Source organism: Schistosoma haematobium, chromosome ZW (genome assembly GCF_000699445.3).
Source record: "Schistosoma haematobium chromosome ZW, whole genome shotgun sequence".
NCBI lineage: Eukaryota > Metazoa > Platyhelminthes > Trematoda > Strigeidida > Schistosomatidae > Schistosoma > Schistosoma haematobium.
In genome coordinates, this window is record NC_067195.1 from 85303450 (window position 1) to 85321745 (window position 18296).

Here is an 18296-nt window from a genome sequence, read left to right on the forward strand (position 1 = left end):
CAAAACGACAAAGTTCGAGACCAAGCGTATGCCAAGCCTTCGAAACCGATATATCGACTGAGTACGTTGACAAGATCGTGGGTGATCAGGCCAGCTTTCGCCAAAGTTGACTGAAGTCGACGGTACCAAGCAGAGATGGTCGAAGGCGTGGGCTCAGGAAACAAAAAGAAAATCAAAAAAGAGAAGAGTGTAGCATGCGTGTAGTATAGGAGTAATCCTACACCGTATCGGTTGGTAACTGTGCGGCTAGTCGCGGAAACGTACGGGCAACCGTACTCGGCGACCGGAACGTGAGACGGCAGTCTCGTTCGCGTCGCGTGAGCCTGCAATCTCATCCGAAGTCAAGGGCGGCGTGATCTGCTGATCTGGACGTGAGACTGTCGTCTCGTCCGTAGACGGTGCAGATGACGCGTGCTGTTGACTGGGACGTGAGAATGAGGCCTCAAGTGTATCTAGCGTGGGACCTGAAGATGGTTTGAGGATCCCGCTGGTAGGTTTGATAGGTCTAGCATTGAATCTCAGGTTATCAGATAGGGCACTGTCATCGACGTGTGCTGGTTTGAGACGATCAATGCTGACGATCTCGACGCGGCCATGTCGATCAACCTTGAAGGTCTTTTCGTGACGAGCGATCACGCGAAAAGGGCCTTCGTAAGGTTGTTGCCAAGGTTTGCGTACCAAATCTACTCGTATGAAAACATGTGAACAGGTAGATAACTCTCGAGGGAGAGCGACCTGTCGATGCTGTATTCGAGTCGACACCGGAGACAGCGTTCGCATAAATGCAGACAGTCGATGGACGTAGTCTGATGTACCGAAATCAGGTCTGCTCCGTGGTGTGAAGAATTCTCCGGGCAGACGCAATGTCGTGCCGTATACCAGTTCAGCGGCGGAACATTGTATATCTGCCTTCAAGCTCATTCGAATACCTAAGAGAACGAGCAGTAAGGTTTCGTACCAGTCGTCGTTTTCGTGTGCTCGAAGAGCACTTTTAAGTTGACGGTGAAACCTTTCGACTAAACCATTTGAAGCTGGATGGTAGGCGGTAGTGAGTATGCGTTCCGTACCAAGCAGCCGAGTAAGTGAGGAGAATAATGCGGACTCAAATTGTTGTCCTCGGTCAGTCGTGACAGTCGAGGGACAACCGTATAGAGCTATCCATCGTTCTACGAAGCGGTGAGCAACTGTCTCCGCCGTGATAGACGTGATGGGTATAGCTTCGGGCCATCTGGTGAAGCGGTCGACGCACGTGAGTATGTGATCATACCCGTGCGATGGTGGCAGTGGTCCTACAATGTCTAAGTGAACGTGATCGAAGCGAGCATCAGCCGTAGCGAAAGTGCCAAGGGGGGCGGCTACGTGCCTGTGCACTTTTGATCGTTGACATTGTAAGCATTGCTTCGCCCACATACGAACATCTTTATTCATGGACGGCCAGACGTATCGTGCAGCGATGAGACGTAATGTAGCTGCGATACCTGGGTGAGATAATCCATGCAGGGCATCAAATACGAGACGGCGATAAGCAGAGGGTACGATGGGTCGAGGAAGGCCGGTAGAAGTATCACATAGAATGGTGCCAGAAGTCGTGGCTAGAGGTACTTCCTGATACTGAAGGGACGTAGAGTATGGTGCCTTTGTACAACTGGGATCGTTTGCTTGGGCAGCGGCCACAGCAGGAAGATCGAGCACCGGCAAGGTAACTGCATTCGTTTGTATTCGTGATAGAGCGTCGGCGACACAGTTCGACTTGCCTTGGATATGACGAAGGTCTGTCGTGAACTGGGAGATATAGTCCAAATGTCTGCACTCTTGTGGTGAGTAGCGGTCAGACTTGATATGCAAAGCATACATTAAGGGCTTATGGTCGGTGAATAAGATGAATTGACGTCCCTCTACTGCGTGCCGAAAATATTTGATGGCGCAGTAGGCTGCTAGCAGCTCGCGACCAAAAGCGCTGTATCTCGTCTCCGTGGTAGTAGGGCGTCGTGAGAAAAGTCGAGGGGTTGCCAACTACCGGAGATATTTTGTTGCATGACTGCTCCTAAAGCAACATCGGATGCATCAACCGCTATACTAAGCGTGGCTGATGGGTCGGGATGGGCGAGAAGAGTGGCTTGCGCAAGAGCCATTTTGATTTCAGTGAATGCGGTACGTGCAGAATCGTTCATTTCCAATCTGCGTGGGTTGCCGCGTAGTAAGTCGGTTAGTGGTCGTAACCGTTCCGCCGCGTGTGGGATGAAACGACGGTAGAAGTTAACCAAACTGAGAAAAGCCTTCAGTTCCTTGAGTGAGGACGGCACGTTGTACTCCTTTATTGCTTGCACTTTGTCCTCACAAGGTAGAATACCCTCTTGTTTGATAACATGACCCAGAAATATTATTTCTCGTTTACCTAACTCGCATTTGTCTGGGTGAACTACTATTCCATTATCCGAAAGGCGTTGGAATAATAGCGTAAGATGTTGATAATGTTCATCTACGTTTGATGATGCGATTAGCAGGTCATCAATATAGACGTGAACAAAATCGAGGTCTCGTACAATGCTATCGATAAACCTTTGAAAAGTTTGAGCAGCATTCCGTAATCCAAATGGCATTCGTAGGAACTCAAACAAACCGAAAGGAGTCGTGATAGCAGTTTTTTCGATATCTTCAAGAGCGACTGGGATCTGATGATATGCTCGTACCAGATCGATCTTGGAAAAGGTAGTCGTGCCCTTGAGCGATGCCGTGATGTCGTGTATGTAGGGGATGGGGTAGCTATCAAAGCGCGTAACTACGTTTAGAGCTCGGTAGTCGCCGCATGGTCTCCAACTAACCCCATCTTTTTTGCGCACCATGTGAAGAGGAGAGGCCCATGGACTGTGAGAAGGACGAATAATACCAATAGCTAGTAAATTGTCAAACTCACGTTTAGCGAAAGCTAATTTGTCCGGCGCCAGTCGGCGAGGTCGTGCCGTGACTGGCGGTCCGCGGGTGACTATGTGGTGTACCACACGATTGGTCACCAATGGAAGCTCCTCGAGTGGTTTAGTGAGTACGGGGAATTTCTCGAATAAAGCGTGGAATTTATCGTCACGCGAGTAAAAAGTGCCGAGGATTCGGTACGCGTTCATGTGGGCTTTACAGCCCATGAATTTGCTGTTCGACGAAGTATCGATTAGCTGCAGCCTACGTGAATCGACAAGCAATTCATAGTGCTGTAGGAAATCGATACCTAGTATGGCTGTGGGAACATCAGCAATGATGAACGTCCACAGATACCGTCGTCGGTCGCCCAGGTTGATCGCGAGTTGTCGTGTACCGTAGGTAGGAATGACTGAGCCATTCGCAGCGCGTAGTCGAAGCACTGTGGCTTGTGACTTGCTGCTACCTCGTGGTACGACAAAAACTTGGGCCCCAGTGTCTACTAGGAACCTAGCGTTTGTGCGGTAATCGTGCACATAGAATAGGCGACCAACCTAGGGTGAAGGGCCGGCGAGTACGGCCGTTTTTACTCGCCGGCGCTGGCGTTTCCCGCCTTGTATGAACATGGTGTTCGACAACGGCGGGCGCCAGACGCGAAGGACCTATGGAACCAGCACCAACTGTCACTCGCTTCCGTAGCCATCTTTCGGCGTGGCTTGGAAGATGTCCTTTTTGGGCGGGTGGTGACGGGTTTGCGAGAACTTGAGCGAGCTCGGGGGACGTAGGGTTGGGATACGTTACAACGGTCTCGAATACTAAGACGTGTGTGAATACACCCGTCCCTGTCGCCATGAGCTGAGGAATGACCGGCGTCCATGTCTACTTTAGGACGTGCCGTCGAAGCAACTACATAGGTGTCTCTAGTACTAGTCCTCGCTAAAATTTTGTCTGCTATGAGGGCTACCTGGTTAAGCGGTGAGTCCTCGAGCAGTGCCGTCACAGCAGGTTGGATATGAGCTGGCAGTGACTCGAGCCATAATTCCTTAACTATTTCCGAGTCAGATGCTGTTGGTCCTGCAAGAGATTGCAGGCGCGTGAGGTGGTGGCTTGGTTTAGCATCACCCAGGGGGTGACGTGCTAACAATGTCCTCAATCGTTCCCCCCTCGATGGGAGGAAATGTCGGAGAATTGCCTCTTTGAGGCGATCATAAACATTAGGCACGTTAGAATTGAGGACAACCTCACGAACAGCTACTAAGTGGTCCCCAGGTAATGATTGGAGAGCGAAGGCGTACTTTTGCCTTTGGCTAGTAATGCGACGAGTCTCAAACTGGGACTCTAATGCAGCAAACCAAATCTCTGGGTCGTGGGGAATGAATGATACAGGTCGAAAGTGAATGGCCTGTACGTCTGAGTCTATAACATTAATAGAATTCTTGTCGCTATCCGTCATGTCGTGTATATTATATATTAAAAATTAATATGAAAATATACGACAGACGTGGATAGATAAACTATAGACTCACCGGATTGGCTTCTTTGGAAGATTGCACCAGAGGTTGAGGCGTGTTCCAAACTTTGGGATCACCAATTGTAGCCTGGCGTCGAGTTGAGATTAACTATGAACACCACTACCAAGAAACACGTGCCAGATAAATCAGAAGGCGAAGATCGAACGTAACCAGATTTATTTCGTTGGCGATCTCGTGGTATTGAACGAATACCGAGATCGTGCCAAGGAATGGTACAAGTGGAAGCAGGAGACAGGAGTACGTGCGAACAGTACCAAAAACCGCGGAACAATGAAGGAAGGTAATGGGAGCACAAAATGGCTATAATTAGCACAGTTAAACAAAAGCACACTAAAACACTTGTACAGTTGGTTATAATAATAATGATTGTTTTTATTAAACCAGTCGTGTTCTCGTGATAAATGTGAGTCACTACAAATCTCTACCACGAACTAAGTCGATAATTATGTACGAGGGTTGACGGCATGTATATTTGGCGGTAAATAAATCCCCAAATAAATAGTTCTGTAAGTTTTTGGCATTGATGCTAACCACATAATTTTTACTAGAAACACCTAGCTGAAGGATCTCGGTCACACAACAGCACCAGATCATGAGTGGGTATGCCGTGTTACGCATCCCTCGTAACCGCTACCCAGCTTCGACTAAACACTTCCCGATACATCGATACCCCCCTTGGGACAACTTCATTTGTGACAACTGATTTGACTGGGTTGACATATATCGATTATAGAGGTGTTACGTGTAAAGGTGTTGTAAAACTCCAAATACCTGTGAGATCTTTCTATATCATGAACATCATCGTACAACCAGTGGGCCACAAAAAGATTGAGTAAACGCCGAAGGCTCCTTTGAAAGCATCTACAGAAGATATGTTTACTGTAACTCATGGTAAGGAATTCCATAGTTTATTTATTAAAACCACTAAAAATGTAATATGGATGCTTGTGTGAGCTCGTTCATTTCCTGCCTTAAGTGGATGTCTTCTTAAACGAAGTTTCGTATCGAAATATTTTGGCGATATGTCACGGTGAAAAGGGCTATGAGCGCGATGATACGTCAAGATCTTGTACTTCTATCCTTCTGCATAGCACATCAATAATTTAGATCTTCCGGACGAGACGGGTTGGATTTGTTTTGTAGACGTGGTACCTTTTTGTTTCATATTTTTTGGGCAAATTTCAACAGAGCGATATCCTTCCTAGCCTGAGAAGTCCCAATACGTTTTTTCTCTTCTGAGATCTTCAATCAACACTAAAAGGAGTTTCGAATAGTACTGGATTCAAGGTACCCAATGTTCTTGAAAGAAACCCCAAGGGTGGAAAAGCTCTATTGATTACAAAATGAGAATGAGGAAAGACACCTAGGATATCACATAAAAATATCCTTAGATCTTTTATTGTTATGGAAACCGCAATTTTGAAATAACCCGAAAAGTACTAGTTGGATAAAATATGACAAATATTCTCCATTAACTTTCTGCACTTAGTGGTACCGAAAAGACGAACATTTCTGGTGGCCCAGTTCCATATGTTGCGCATCTTTTCAAAAAGTCTATACATCGATAGAGTCAAGTATTTTCGTTCGAATCATAAAACCATCCAACTATATCAAAGTTTTGGAGTTTAATGACAGTAGTTTGCCAATACTTAATAAGAAGAGCAATAGTTGGAGCATAGGTCATCGTGGCAGCCCACTTGTCATTGAAAATCAATCAGACAAGCCAGGATATACGTCAGTGACTTGTCGTCTCTTTTTTCAGTAGTTTTAGGGCCATCTCACTAGATACTGATTTTCAAATGTTTCAGTTAATGCAGGAAAATATGACAACCGACTCCATAAATTGCTAACAACAATCCTAGGAGGCCGTTATACATAGGATGATTTCGTTCCAGGAAGAGGGTCGAATTGGTTCAAGCGGTCAACAGAAAAACGTGTTGCAACCCAGCAAAAATGAAGAATATAGTTGCAGAGAAACTCACAAGTAACTTTCCATGACCCTAGTTGCGAAGAGTACTCCGTTCTTCCCTTCAGATATGGAGGTCTTCATTATCCAGTAGACCACCAGAAGAAAGAGTGAGAGAGTAAGTAGTCTTGCCGGACTCCGGTCCTCACCTCGAATGCGTCTTTCAGCTGTCCTCCATGCACCACTTTGCAGTGTGGGCCGTCGCATGAGTTTCGTGCGATGTTGAAAATCTTCTCAGCTACCCATCTCTTAGTGTCTAAGGTTCCATAAAATCTTTCTATTCATGTTGTGAAACGCCTTCTCATAATCAATGGAGTTGGTGCATAGTGACAAGTTTCATTCAATTAATAGTTCAACGATGATCCGTGATTCGGTCCGTGCACGACCGATCCATACGGAATCCGGTCTGTTGATCTGGAAATTTGATGTTCAATGAATTTTTCATCCCGTTCAACAATATTCTGTGGACAATGTTCCCTGTTACCAACAGTAATGTGCCTCTGTAGTTGCTTAGATCTCCTTTCTTTGATATCTTGTTGAGTTGTCCTTCATTCCAGTTCATCAGTACTTGTTCTTCTTCCCAAATATTCCTGAATAAATTGTAAAGCATGTTTACAGTTACTACTATGTATGACTTCAGTGATTCATCTAGAATATTTTGAGGTTCTACTACTTTTCCACTTTTGATTTGTCTGATGGCCATCCTGATTTTTTCGATCGTTGGTGTAGTGACATCAGTAGGGAGGTTTGTGTGTGCTACTTCAGTGTTGGGTTGGTTCAATGGATCTAGTTTATTCAAGAGTTCCTAAAAGCGTTCGACCCATTTGTTCCTCTGTTCTTCAATCTCAGTTATTAGCTTGCCTGCTTTGGCCTTCACCAGTCTCTCTGATTTACCATATATCCCTATCAATTTCTTCGCTGTGTCATACAATTGTATAACAACTTTCGTTGCAGCATTCTCCGCTGTCATTACTATGTCTTCCACGAATTTATGCTTGTCAGCTCTAATGCTCCTCTTAACTTGCTTGATTAATTCAGTGAATTCAGCTTGTGCATTCACCTTCTCTGTTCTTGTTCGACTGTTGTTAATTACTGTCTTCTAATTCTTCCTTTCTCGAATATTGTCCAGGATACCAATAAAATCCATTCCATATGATGATGCCTCTTGAAGTACGGAACATCTTTTACATTGAAGTGTATAGTTCAGTTTATAAAGCATTTGATAAAGTGTCTCCTTATATGTACATATGTATTTTACGTAATATTATTGGCGAATGTGCTGTAAGTATGCAGTCGGACGAAATAATTATCCTAATTTTTTTCAATTTAATTTCTTAATGATAAAGCAAGTGTTTTTAATATTTGAAATGTGAAAAATTAGGGTTCTCACTGTAATTACTGTCTACTTTATGACATTCAGTTTTCCTTGAAGTTATTTTTAATCAACTTATTGGTGACTTAAGGTGTAATTTATGGTTATGGGCAAAAATGAATAATGTCTAGTAGTGAAATCTAGGATGCGTGCATCGTCCTATCTCGAACTCGTCAGCGGGATGTAACTGCATCTCAGAGTTCATATTCACTCCAGCACTCGAACCTAGTACCGTTCACTTAAAACACCATCGTGTTATCTACTTAGCTACTGATCAATTGCAATCTGAAACATGAATTGGAAGGTTCAAGTAAACAATACCAAGTGAATTTATACTTCATAGTTATTATTATTATCATTTTTATTATTAAGGGTTTTATTCAATGTTATATTTTGGTACAATATAGAATTCTCAGCACAGGGTATTGCAACAAGTTACTTACGCAAGAAAAACAGTGACAAATATAAAAAAGGAAAGAAACGGTCAAAAAAACTCGAAAAACTGTACAACTTTTAAAATTAAAGATATGTTAAGAATGCAGGTTATTGACTAGGTTAACTCTAACAACCTGTTCGTCACAGAGTATATCTGCTAGATAAGGTATTATAGAACTTTTGTACTTTCACTTGCGTACATGGATTTTTATGTAATTACGTCTCGTTCTACCAGAAGACATACAAGGAGAAATATAAGAGTGGAGGGGATGGTTAGTATCTGATAAAATAACACCTGCCAGGAGTTTGCATGACTTTAGATGTCTATCCACAACCATATTAATTATGACCTCGAAAGATTCGCCACACACCTTGCTAACTACCTTCAGCACCCTCCTCAATACAGCAAAGTCTTTACTCAAATGCCCGGGAAATAATAATAGAGAGCAGTAAAGAATAATAGGTAATATGCAAGAGTTGACAAATTGTAAGAGTCAATGACGAGTAATCCCAAGAGCGTGTAATCTCTTTATGTAGTAAGTCAGACGGAAAACCTTTTTTGATAACAATAAAACATGGGAAGACCAAGACAGATCAGAGGAAAAGGTGACACCAAGATAATTGAACTTCGACACTGTGTTTGTCAAAGAGTCTCCAATGGTGTTTAGATTCCGTTCATGTCTCATGCTAAAGTTTACAGCTTGACATTTAGGTGGATTAAGTATGAGACCATTGCCAACAGACCAACAATCAATACGAGACAAAAACTCATTCATTTCTATGAGATGTAAAGAAGAAGAGATAGGCATACATACAGTGAGAACATCCGCATATTTCACAAAAGTGTTTTCTGTGGAAGATGGCAGATCATGCAGAAAAGAGAAAAGAGGTGAAAGAACGGCTCCTTGTGGTGCACTCTCTGAACACTTTCCTCCAAACACAGTGTACTGTTCCCTTCCAGAGAGGTAGGATCATAGCCAGTTGGTTATCCAGCTGTCAGTGTTGACGCTGATTAACTTGTTAATTAAACTTTGTCTTGGTATAGAATCGAAAGCTGAAGTATAGTCCAGGAAAGCGCAGCGAACATACTTCTTACCCTTTTCCAAGTTGAACACTATACTGTGATGCAGAACAGCAACGGCATCCAAGGTACTTCTTTTGCATCTGTAAGCAAACTGATACGGATTAGTGTGCTCTTTTATCGTGGGCTGAAGTGGAAGTATCAATAATTTTTCCATTGTTTTGAAGAAGGGTGAAGTTATTGCAATAAGTCTAAATTTTACATTCTTATCACCAGATGCTTTCTTGGGTACAGGAATTATCTTCATCTTTCTCCACATTTTCGGTATGAGATTAGATGAGAAGGATCTGTTAAAGATAGTTGTGAACGGATAACAAAGGACGCCAGCACACTTTTTAAAAAGGATGTTTGGGATACCATCAAGTCCCAAACATCGAGATGAATTAAGCGACTGGAGACATCCTCGTACATCAGTTTCAGTGAAAGTAGGAACACAGCTATTTTTTAAACCCGTGGATAGAGGGAGCATCACATCAGATGACTGACGTACAAAAGACTTATTTAAGTCACAGACTTTGAGCTGGTTATCGCTTCTAATATGCCTGTCACCTGTAAGTTCCTTAAAGAGTTTCCACATACTTGGCGAGTTTTCACAAGACAGGAGCTTTTGAATAAGTATAGAGTTGAGACATCTAATCTCTGCGTTCATTAGACCATTTAGCTTACGAACTTCATTAAAGTTTTCCTCCTTGTACATTCTTTCTTTTACTCTCAGTAGTCGTTTTAGTTGTGAAGATGTAAGTCGATCGAAACCTACGAAAGTGGTTTCAGTGGGACAGCAAATATCAAAACAGAATTTAAGGTAACAAGTGATAATACCAGTGGTGTTTTCAGTGAGTCATCTGTAAATAATTCCTAGCAAGCGATACGAAACATGTTTTTTTAGATTTTGGGTATTTTCTTCTGAGTAATTCCTATATCTGACTTTCTTGGTTGGGTGTAAGAGTGTACTCTTCCCATGCTTTCCATATACTTTAGGTAGAACACGAATTATACAGTGATCCGAGCTAGACAATGAAGCACGTTTACGAGTAGCATATATACCCACATCTTTAATGAAAACGAAGTCTAGATGAGCATCCAAACGGGTAGGAAAATCCACTACATTTTGGTGACCTAGTGACGTAAAGAAGCTACAGTCACATGAATTGAAATCACCACATACAACTGAAAGTGAATCACTGAAGGCAGTAACAGCGAACTCAGTGAATTCATCAGCGAAACCAGAAAGCGCAGATGATGTGCAGTCTGGAGTCATGTAGATATTGGTAACATGAACATATTTGTATTTATTCAGATGTTTTGGACGACATCTGAGAGACAGACAGTCGATAAATTCATTCGAAAACTTAAAACACACAAACGAAGATCGACACCAGTTCACGTTTACAAGAGTAGCTACACTGCTACCACACCTCTTTATATTGTTTGATCGATCCTGACGATGAATTTTGAAACCACGTAATGATATTAGGCAGTAATCCTGTGAATCATTTAACTAAGATTCGTGAATTGTGATGGCACCACAATTACGATACATATTTTGACTTAGTAAGAATTGCAGATAGTCCACTTTGTTGATTAGTGATCGACAGTTAGAATTTAGCAGCTCGGGAATCGACATATGATTAATGTTCATTCTCTTTAACGCATATTGCCAACCACCACGATGTATTTTATAGTACTTTTTTGTAACTTGTGCAGTGAAAGGTCGTAGGCTTTTCATAAAAGCGCCTGAATAGGTTATGCGACTAATGGACATAATGATAAGTCAAAACAAACGAAAAAACAGATAACTTGCTGTAATAATTAGATGGCAGAAACAGGTAGCCCAGATATTCAAGCAGGCCGCCGAATTAATCCGGTCATAAATCATTATTAAAATGACTGTTACGTCCAAGTTTTGCTCGTTCCAGTTATTGAAGTACGGACTATCGATCTACTTGCAAATTACGAACCCAAATTAACAACAAAACCAAGTTCCAATTTAGATACCAAATTTATTCGTAATTTACAAATAGTCGACCAAATGTCGTTCTAACAACAATAATTATAACAATTACAAAACAAACCTTCAATTTTGTAGGTTCCCGGAGCAAAACTCCCAAATACCAAACCAAAGACAAAGAGAGCACCAAAATATCAAACCAAAGACAAACCAAAATGTCCGAAATAATGATATAAACAAACAAGTTCAAAAGTTAAGTAAAACAATTACATCCAAAACACAATAAAAGATTTTAATCCGCCAAATGTCTTCAGTTCTCCCGTAACACTCCCGACCAAAAGAACCTTGGTTCTTTTCAGACAAATAAATAGACAACAAGAATCCAAGTATATACATCACAAACAATCAACAACAAACACCCAATATACCAACAATCTCGTGATCCCTAGGATTTACACCAGTACGCCTAGGGATCCGAGTAGCTACCTACCATCTACGGCTTCAAGAAGACACAGTTTTCTAATATCTCTCACTAGGATCCCCTTTCTTGTCCTCAGTTCTACCTGCCTCACTAATCTATCCTTACTTGGTAACACTCTCTGCATTAGTCCTAAGGGCCATTTGTTTTTCTCGGAGAACTCGGAACATATCATTACTAAGTCACCCTCTCGTATGTTCCTCTCTAGTTGGGTCCACTTATATCTACGTTGCAACAGCGAAACATATTCTTTAGACCAACGTTTCCAAAATACCTGTGCCAAGTAACTCGCCTGCTTCCATCTCTTAGAATACCTGTCCTTAGGTAGACTGTTAGTGAATTCTTCGACGTTCTCTCTCAATAGCATTAGTTTTGCTGGTGTTATGGCATCGAAATCGTTCGAATCGTCTGTAACGGGAACTAAAGGTCGATTGTTAATTATACGCTCAGCCTCTGTCATGAAAGTTTCAAGAGATTCATCTGTTAAAAACTGTTCCTTTACAAGAGCACCCAATACCCTTCGTACAGAGCGAATCATGCGCTCCCACACTCCTCCCCAATGACTAGCAGCCGGAGGATTGAAATGCCAGTCAATGATATAGTAACGCGCGCTTTTTGAACGGGAAGTTTAGTCCTAACGTGATTTGCATATATCAAACTTTTGCTGTGTTCTTACGCAACAAAAGTACCATTTCAGTTCTAAAGAATCTATCCTGAGCTATACGTTCGGTAGATTACTTTTTTTTTAGTTTCACCATATTTAATAGTTACCTGTGGTTTTGCCTCAGCCTACTATTCGGTTTTTTTTGTTTTTCACGTATAGACTAGTTTCAGTTTATATCACTCGTTTTGTCCATTTTTGTCCGTTTTCAGTGTGCTTTTTAGTGTTTTTTAAAGGTCTTAGGCTTTTGCAAGCATCTATAACATAGTTTGCTTCAACACAGTCATGAAAAACTCATGCAAACGTCCGGGATGCCGTTTTGCTGTTACAACCGGCATGCAGTGCGGCAACTGCAAAGGTTGGTTCCACGAAGCATGCACAGATCTGACAGCAACTGCTTACAACAGACTCAGCAAGTCAGACCAAAAGTGGGTGTGTGTCACGTGCAGCACGGACGCTGTAGTCTTGCTGAGTAACATCATTGTCCTACTGACAGGTCTTCGGAACAAGTTGTCAGTTAACTTGGATAACGATAGTAAAAAAACCGGTAGACAAACAAGAGCGTGCGACGGACACAAAAATAGGGATGCCGATAGGTATACCGCCGATGGAGCATCCGTCAACACTAATGATGACGTGTCGAGGCTCAGCACCATCATTACGTCGACAGTACTGGACTCCCTAAGCAAACTCGGGTCCCCCAGCTTAGGGTCCCTGAACACAACAGTGGTTCCCAAAAACCCTGTAGGTGATTCGACCCACGTTAAGAGAGCCCAAAAGAACCAGGCATCACTGCCTAAGCCGAGCAACCCAAGTGTTGCTGTACGGAAAATAACTGGTGATTTGGTCGCACAGTCTACCCCCAAGACTGTTCGTCCGGTCAACAAAGAGCCCAAGACTCAAAAACGCCCACTGACCTCCAAAGAACAAGTTATTAAACCTGAACCCATCGTGAAACCTGGTAAATTAACAACAGTTCGTGACGATTCTCTCATTATCATGAACCTCGTTGACAAGCCTGCAGGACAAAAACGACAGGATGCTCTGGGGTGAATTGAACAAGAAGCTTGAACTTCCTAGAATAGAGCCTTTGACGGTCACCCGGCTCACTCGAGGAAAGGATTCTAAGCATCTAAATCACCCGAGGCTTCTCCGAGTAACACTTAAGAATGCTGCCGACGTTGAGGACGTCTTGCTAGCAAGTCACTTGTTGAAATCCGATGGTAACGTAAAAGTATTGCCCGACATACCGTACTCTGAGCGCAATATCATACGGAACATCCCCAAAGAAACTCGCGATCAGTTTTTCCGCGGAAGAAACATAATTGTGCAAGGTATACCGGAAAATGCAGACCATACTCAATCAAATTCTGACATCAGGGAATGGAAATTCATCAAACAGTCCTTGAGGCTCAAACACATACTGACTCAGCATGTGACGAGACTAGCCAAGAAGGACGGGATCCTAGACCTCGTCTAATGAAGATAACCTTCCCATCTTCCCACATGGCGGCTGCAGTTCTGGAAGCATTTCGTGCCAACAGACGTCGATTGCCACCTAGAATCCACATGCACCCGGATAGGCCATATGAAGCTAGGACCAAACACAAAAGCAAGTTGGAGCTGACCATTCCACTTGTGGACTGTCTAAATGATAAAAAAACGTGTAAAGGACAGGGCCTACCACCTCGGCAAACCTCATATAGGTGGGCTACCTGTCCATTCACATAAGGCTCATACAGAAAAACAGGACGAAGCTCACGGGTTCCAAATTGAAAGCATAAACTGCTTATATATGAACGCCGCAAGTCTACCAAACAAACTGGATGAAGTACGTGAACTTAGCAACGCTAACAAGGCCCATCTGATAGGAATATCTGAAACCTGGATATCTTCTCAGTTCTCGGACCAAGAGTTAGCATTACCTGGGATGACTGTTCCGCAACGACAGAAAAACAGGAATTGGGGGCGGAGTAGCCATATACATAAGCTCTTGTTTGGAGGTGCACCAAGTTCACAGCCTCGAGTTTAACAATCTTGAGGAATCCATATGGTGCTCTGTAAGATTGTCTAGTACTTCGAGGTGTCTAGTCGGAGTCATTTACAGAAAGCCAACTGCCGACATCGAGTACGATAGTCGTATGCTGGAAGGACTATCCCGCTCTACCCGTCTCGGTTTCACACACATCCTGATTCTAGGGGACTTTAATCTCCCTAGAGTCAACTTCGCGGAACACACGTACACTGGAGGCGACAACTCAATTGAAGCTCGGTTCTTCAACCTCACCGATGACTTGGGCTTATATGAAAATGTGAGGTCGGCAACTCGTTGGAGAAACAGTCAGACACCATCGCGCTTAGACTGTGTATTCACAAACGAAGAATTCCTAGTTGAAAACCTCTCAATCCTGGCTCCTCTGGGAAAGAGCGATCATGCCGTCATAGCCTTCATCTTTGTCATCAAAACTAAGCTAAGGTATCCCAACAATAATTTGCGTTGGAATTTTAAACGGCTGAATGTGCCAGCTCTACATGACTATCTACAACAGGTGGTTTGGGATGTTCACCCTCAACTCGATGTGGACAGTCACTGGGACTTCTTACTGCACACGCTCTTATGTGCTACAAACCATTCAGTTCCTCAAACGGTTCCCAAAAGCTGCAAGCCACCTACAGTAATCAAGAACCGTACCCTTCGCCTGCTAAGCCGCAAAAGGCACTGTTGGACAGAATACAAACGAACTAATAACGACGGAGCGTATAGGCAATATAACCATATAAGGAACATATGCACGAAGACTATAAGAGAAGACAGGCTTCAATACCAAACAAAGCTTATGGACAAATTTGCCTCTAACCCTAGAAGCCTATTCCGCTATGCAGCCTTCCTTCGTCAAGCCAAAACAGGAGTTTCTCAACTGGTAGGTCTCAACGGCCCGACCAACAACGATGGCGACGCCGCTAACCTTCTGGCGGCACATTACTCTCAAACATTTCAACCGGCTGACATCAACTTTACTGACGGCAGTTTCATCTGCAATTCCACAGGACTTTCCGAAGTAGACCTAAGCGCTGACTTGGTGTCCCGGAAATTGCAGCACTTAAGATTAGATACTTCTCCTGGCCCGGATATGGTTCATCCTGCCATACTGAGGGAGGCAGCCTCAATCCTGGCAACGCCGCTTAGCGTGATGTTTTCACACTCGCTAAGCCAAGGCAAATTACCGGAAAATTGGAAGTTGGCTCACATCACGCAAATTTTCAAAGGAGGTCGACACAATGAACCTTCAAGTTATCGGCCGGTGGCTCTTCTGTCATTACCTTCAAAACTCATGGAGTCCCTGATATGCGACGGTTTAAATGACTATCTACTGTCCTTAAATTTCTTCTCATCCCAACAGCATGGTTTCAGGAAGGGTTACTCTTGTATAACCAACCTGCTGACTGCGGTCGACAGATGGACAAGCATCCTCGATCACAAGGGAAAGGTTGATATCATTTACCTTGATTTCTCAAAAGCTTTTGATAAGGTTAACCACTTGTGTCTTACCATTAAGTTCGAACGACTAGGTATCAAACCACCTCTAATCGATTGGCTTACTTCATACCTAAAAAATCGACACTTTAAGGTTAGGGTTAATTTCACTTTATCTCAGGCTATGGAATGTCCTAATGGGGTCCCCCAGGGCTCAGTACTAGGGCCTCTTCTCTTCTTGATCTACAGAAATGATCTTCCTCAACAGGTAACGTCAGACTTATTACTTTTTGCCGACGACGTGAAACTTTGGAGAGAGATACGCAACCAAGACGATATACGGGCACTTCAGGAGGATCTGACTCGACTTCAAAGTTGGGCAGACGATAACGGACTTACCTTTAACACTTCAAAGTGTAAAGTAGTCCATCTGCGACATGTTGCAAACTACAGTTACAACTTAGGAAACTCATCTCTAGTAGTATCCCAAGTCGAAAAAGATTTAGGAGTCCTGGTGCCCCATGATTTAAAGTCTTACGCTAACTGTGACAAAAATGCCTTCCGAGCAAACCTTGCACTGGTAACGTTGAAGCGCATTTTTGGACAGTTTGACGGACGAACTTTCCATACAATCTTCAATAGTTTCATCCGTCCCCATTTAGAGTACGGAAACATAGTACTCCCTCCCTCACTCCATAAGGACAAGGTCACTTTGGAGCGTATCCAACGGCGAGCCACGAAATCAGTTCGACGACTCAAATCTAAACCTTACGAAGAACGCCTCCATTCACTAGACCTTTACCCATTAGAGTATAGGCGTCTTAGAGGTGATTTATTAATGGCTTATAGTATTCTTAACACTTCTGGACATCCTCTTAAACACCTACTTAAGCGTAGTTCGAATAATAATCTAAGGGGTAACACCCAGAAACTGGAAACACAACATAGCAAGACGGAATGTAGACACAACTTCTACTCCTTAAGAGTTGTCAAAATCTGGAATTCGCTGCCAGCCGAGCTAGTCCAAGCGACTTCTCAGGAGTCCTTCAAGAGGCAACTTGACCTATTCTTAAGGACCAAGGACAGCATCACACTATGATTTACCAATTTCTTTTCCTCTTTTATTGTTAACATACCTAGGTTCCTGCCTGGAGGATTTGGTGATCCCCTGCTACTAGACACGGAAGCCTGTTAAGCGAAAGCTTCTTCTATTCCGTCCACAACCATTTGAACCATTTGAATTCCCATTCTTAGTAATGCAGAGTGTATACGCTCCTGCACCCAACCCTGAAGACATTTTCTTAGTTCACGCTCAGCTCCCACCAGATTTGATCCATTATCACTGTATATCTCCTTTGGATAGCCTCTCCTACTGACAAACATCATTAGCGCCATGATAAATGAGTCTGTGGTAAAGCTATATGCCACCTCCAGATGCACAGCTCTCAACCTCAAACAAGTGAATACACAACCATATCGCTTTTCAGTACTTCTACCATGTTTAACCATAATGGATCCAAAATAATCTACCCCAACTGATAAGAATGGATAGTCACCACCTTCTATTCTGACCGGAGGCAATGGTGCCATTAGTTGTTGAATGGGACGGGCGTTCCTCCTTCTACAATAAACACAATTCCTTATCACCCTCCTCATGGCTAAACCACCCCTCAGCACCCAAAATCTTTCTCGGACCGTTGCCATTACCTGTGTAGCTCCAACATGTCCCTCCAAAGTATGGTAGTACTGTAGAATCAAATATGTAATTGTATGCTTCGATGGTAATATTATAGGATGCTTCCTCGACTCGGGCCAGGAACTAATTTGAAGTCGGCCACCTACACATAATAATCCGTTTATCATCACTGGATTTAAGATTCGTAAAGATGAATTTTTTAATTTTACCTTGCTAATGGTATCAGACGACAATATTTCAATCTCTTTCCGCAATACTAAGCGTTGGACATATCGAATTAAATCTAAACAAGCCAAATTTAATTCATCAACTCTGAGCATACCCACCTGTAGAGACAGATCAGTTGTACCAGAACGCATTACCAATAAATATCGCTTAAATCGGGTTAACCACGCAGCAGCCCTAAGTAATCTAGTCCAATCTGAATAATAATAAATAAGTTGATCAACAGTGGATTTTTCAGCCATTACATGCGCCGACATTGCCTTCTTTATTTCCAAGAGATTTGGGTCAGGACCTTGTGCATCAGCGGCAGGCCAACACTCCTTCGGCTTCTCGAGAAAACCTGTACCCTCCTCCCATACCTTGACATCATCGATGTCAAACTTGACCCCTCTGGATGCAAAGTCTGCTATGTTTTCTTTAGAAGGTACGAATCTCCATTGGTCCACCTTAGTAAGACTGTGAATAGTCGAAATTCGATTTGCTATGAATGTTTTAAACTGGCTTTTCTCATTTCTAA

At 43.0% G+C, this 18296-nt stretch overlaps 1 protein-coding gene across 1 annotated transcript; it reads right to left on the bottom strand.

The window, feature by feature from the left end:
* Nucleotides 1-16879: 16879 nt before the first annotated feature.
* Nucleotides 16880-18054, bottom strand: MS3_00004602 (uncharacterized protein). The gene is made up of 3 exons (XM_051212544.1): nt 17881-18054; nt 17764-17837; nt 16880-17723 (listed from the first exon to the last, which is right to left on the bottom strand). The coding sequence occupies exon 3, from the start codon at nt 17719-17721 to the stop codon at nt 17050-17052; it is 672 nt and encodes a 223-aa protein (XP_051072729.1). The 5' UTR covers nt 17722-17723; nt 17764-17837; nt 17881-18054; the 3' UTR covers nt 16880-17049.
* Between the last annotated feature and the right edge of the window lie 242 nt (nt 18055-18296).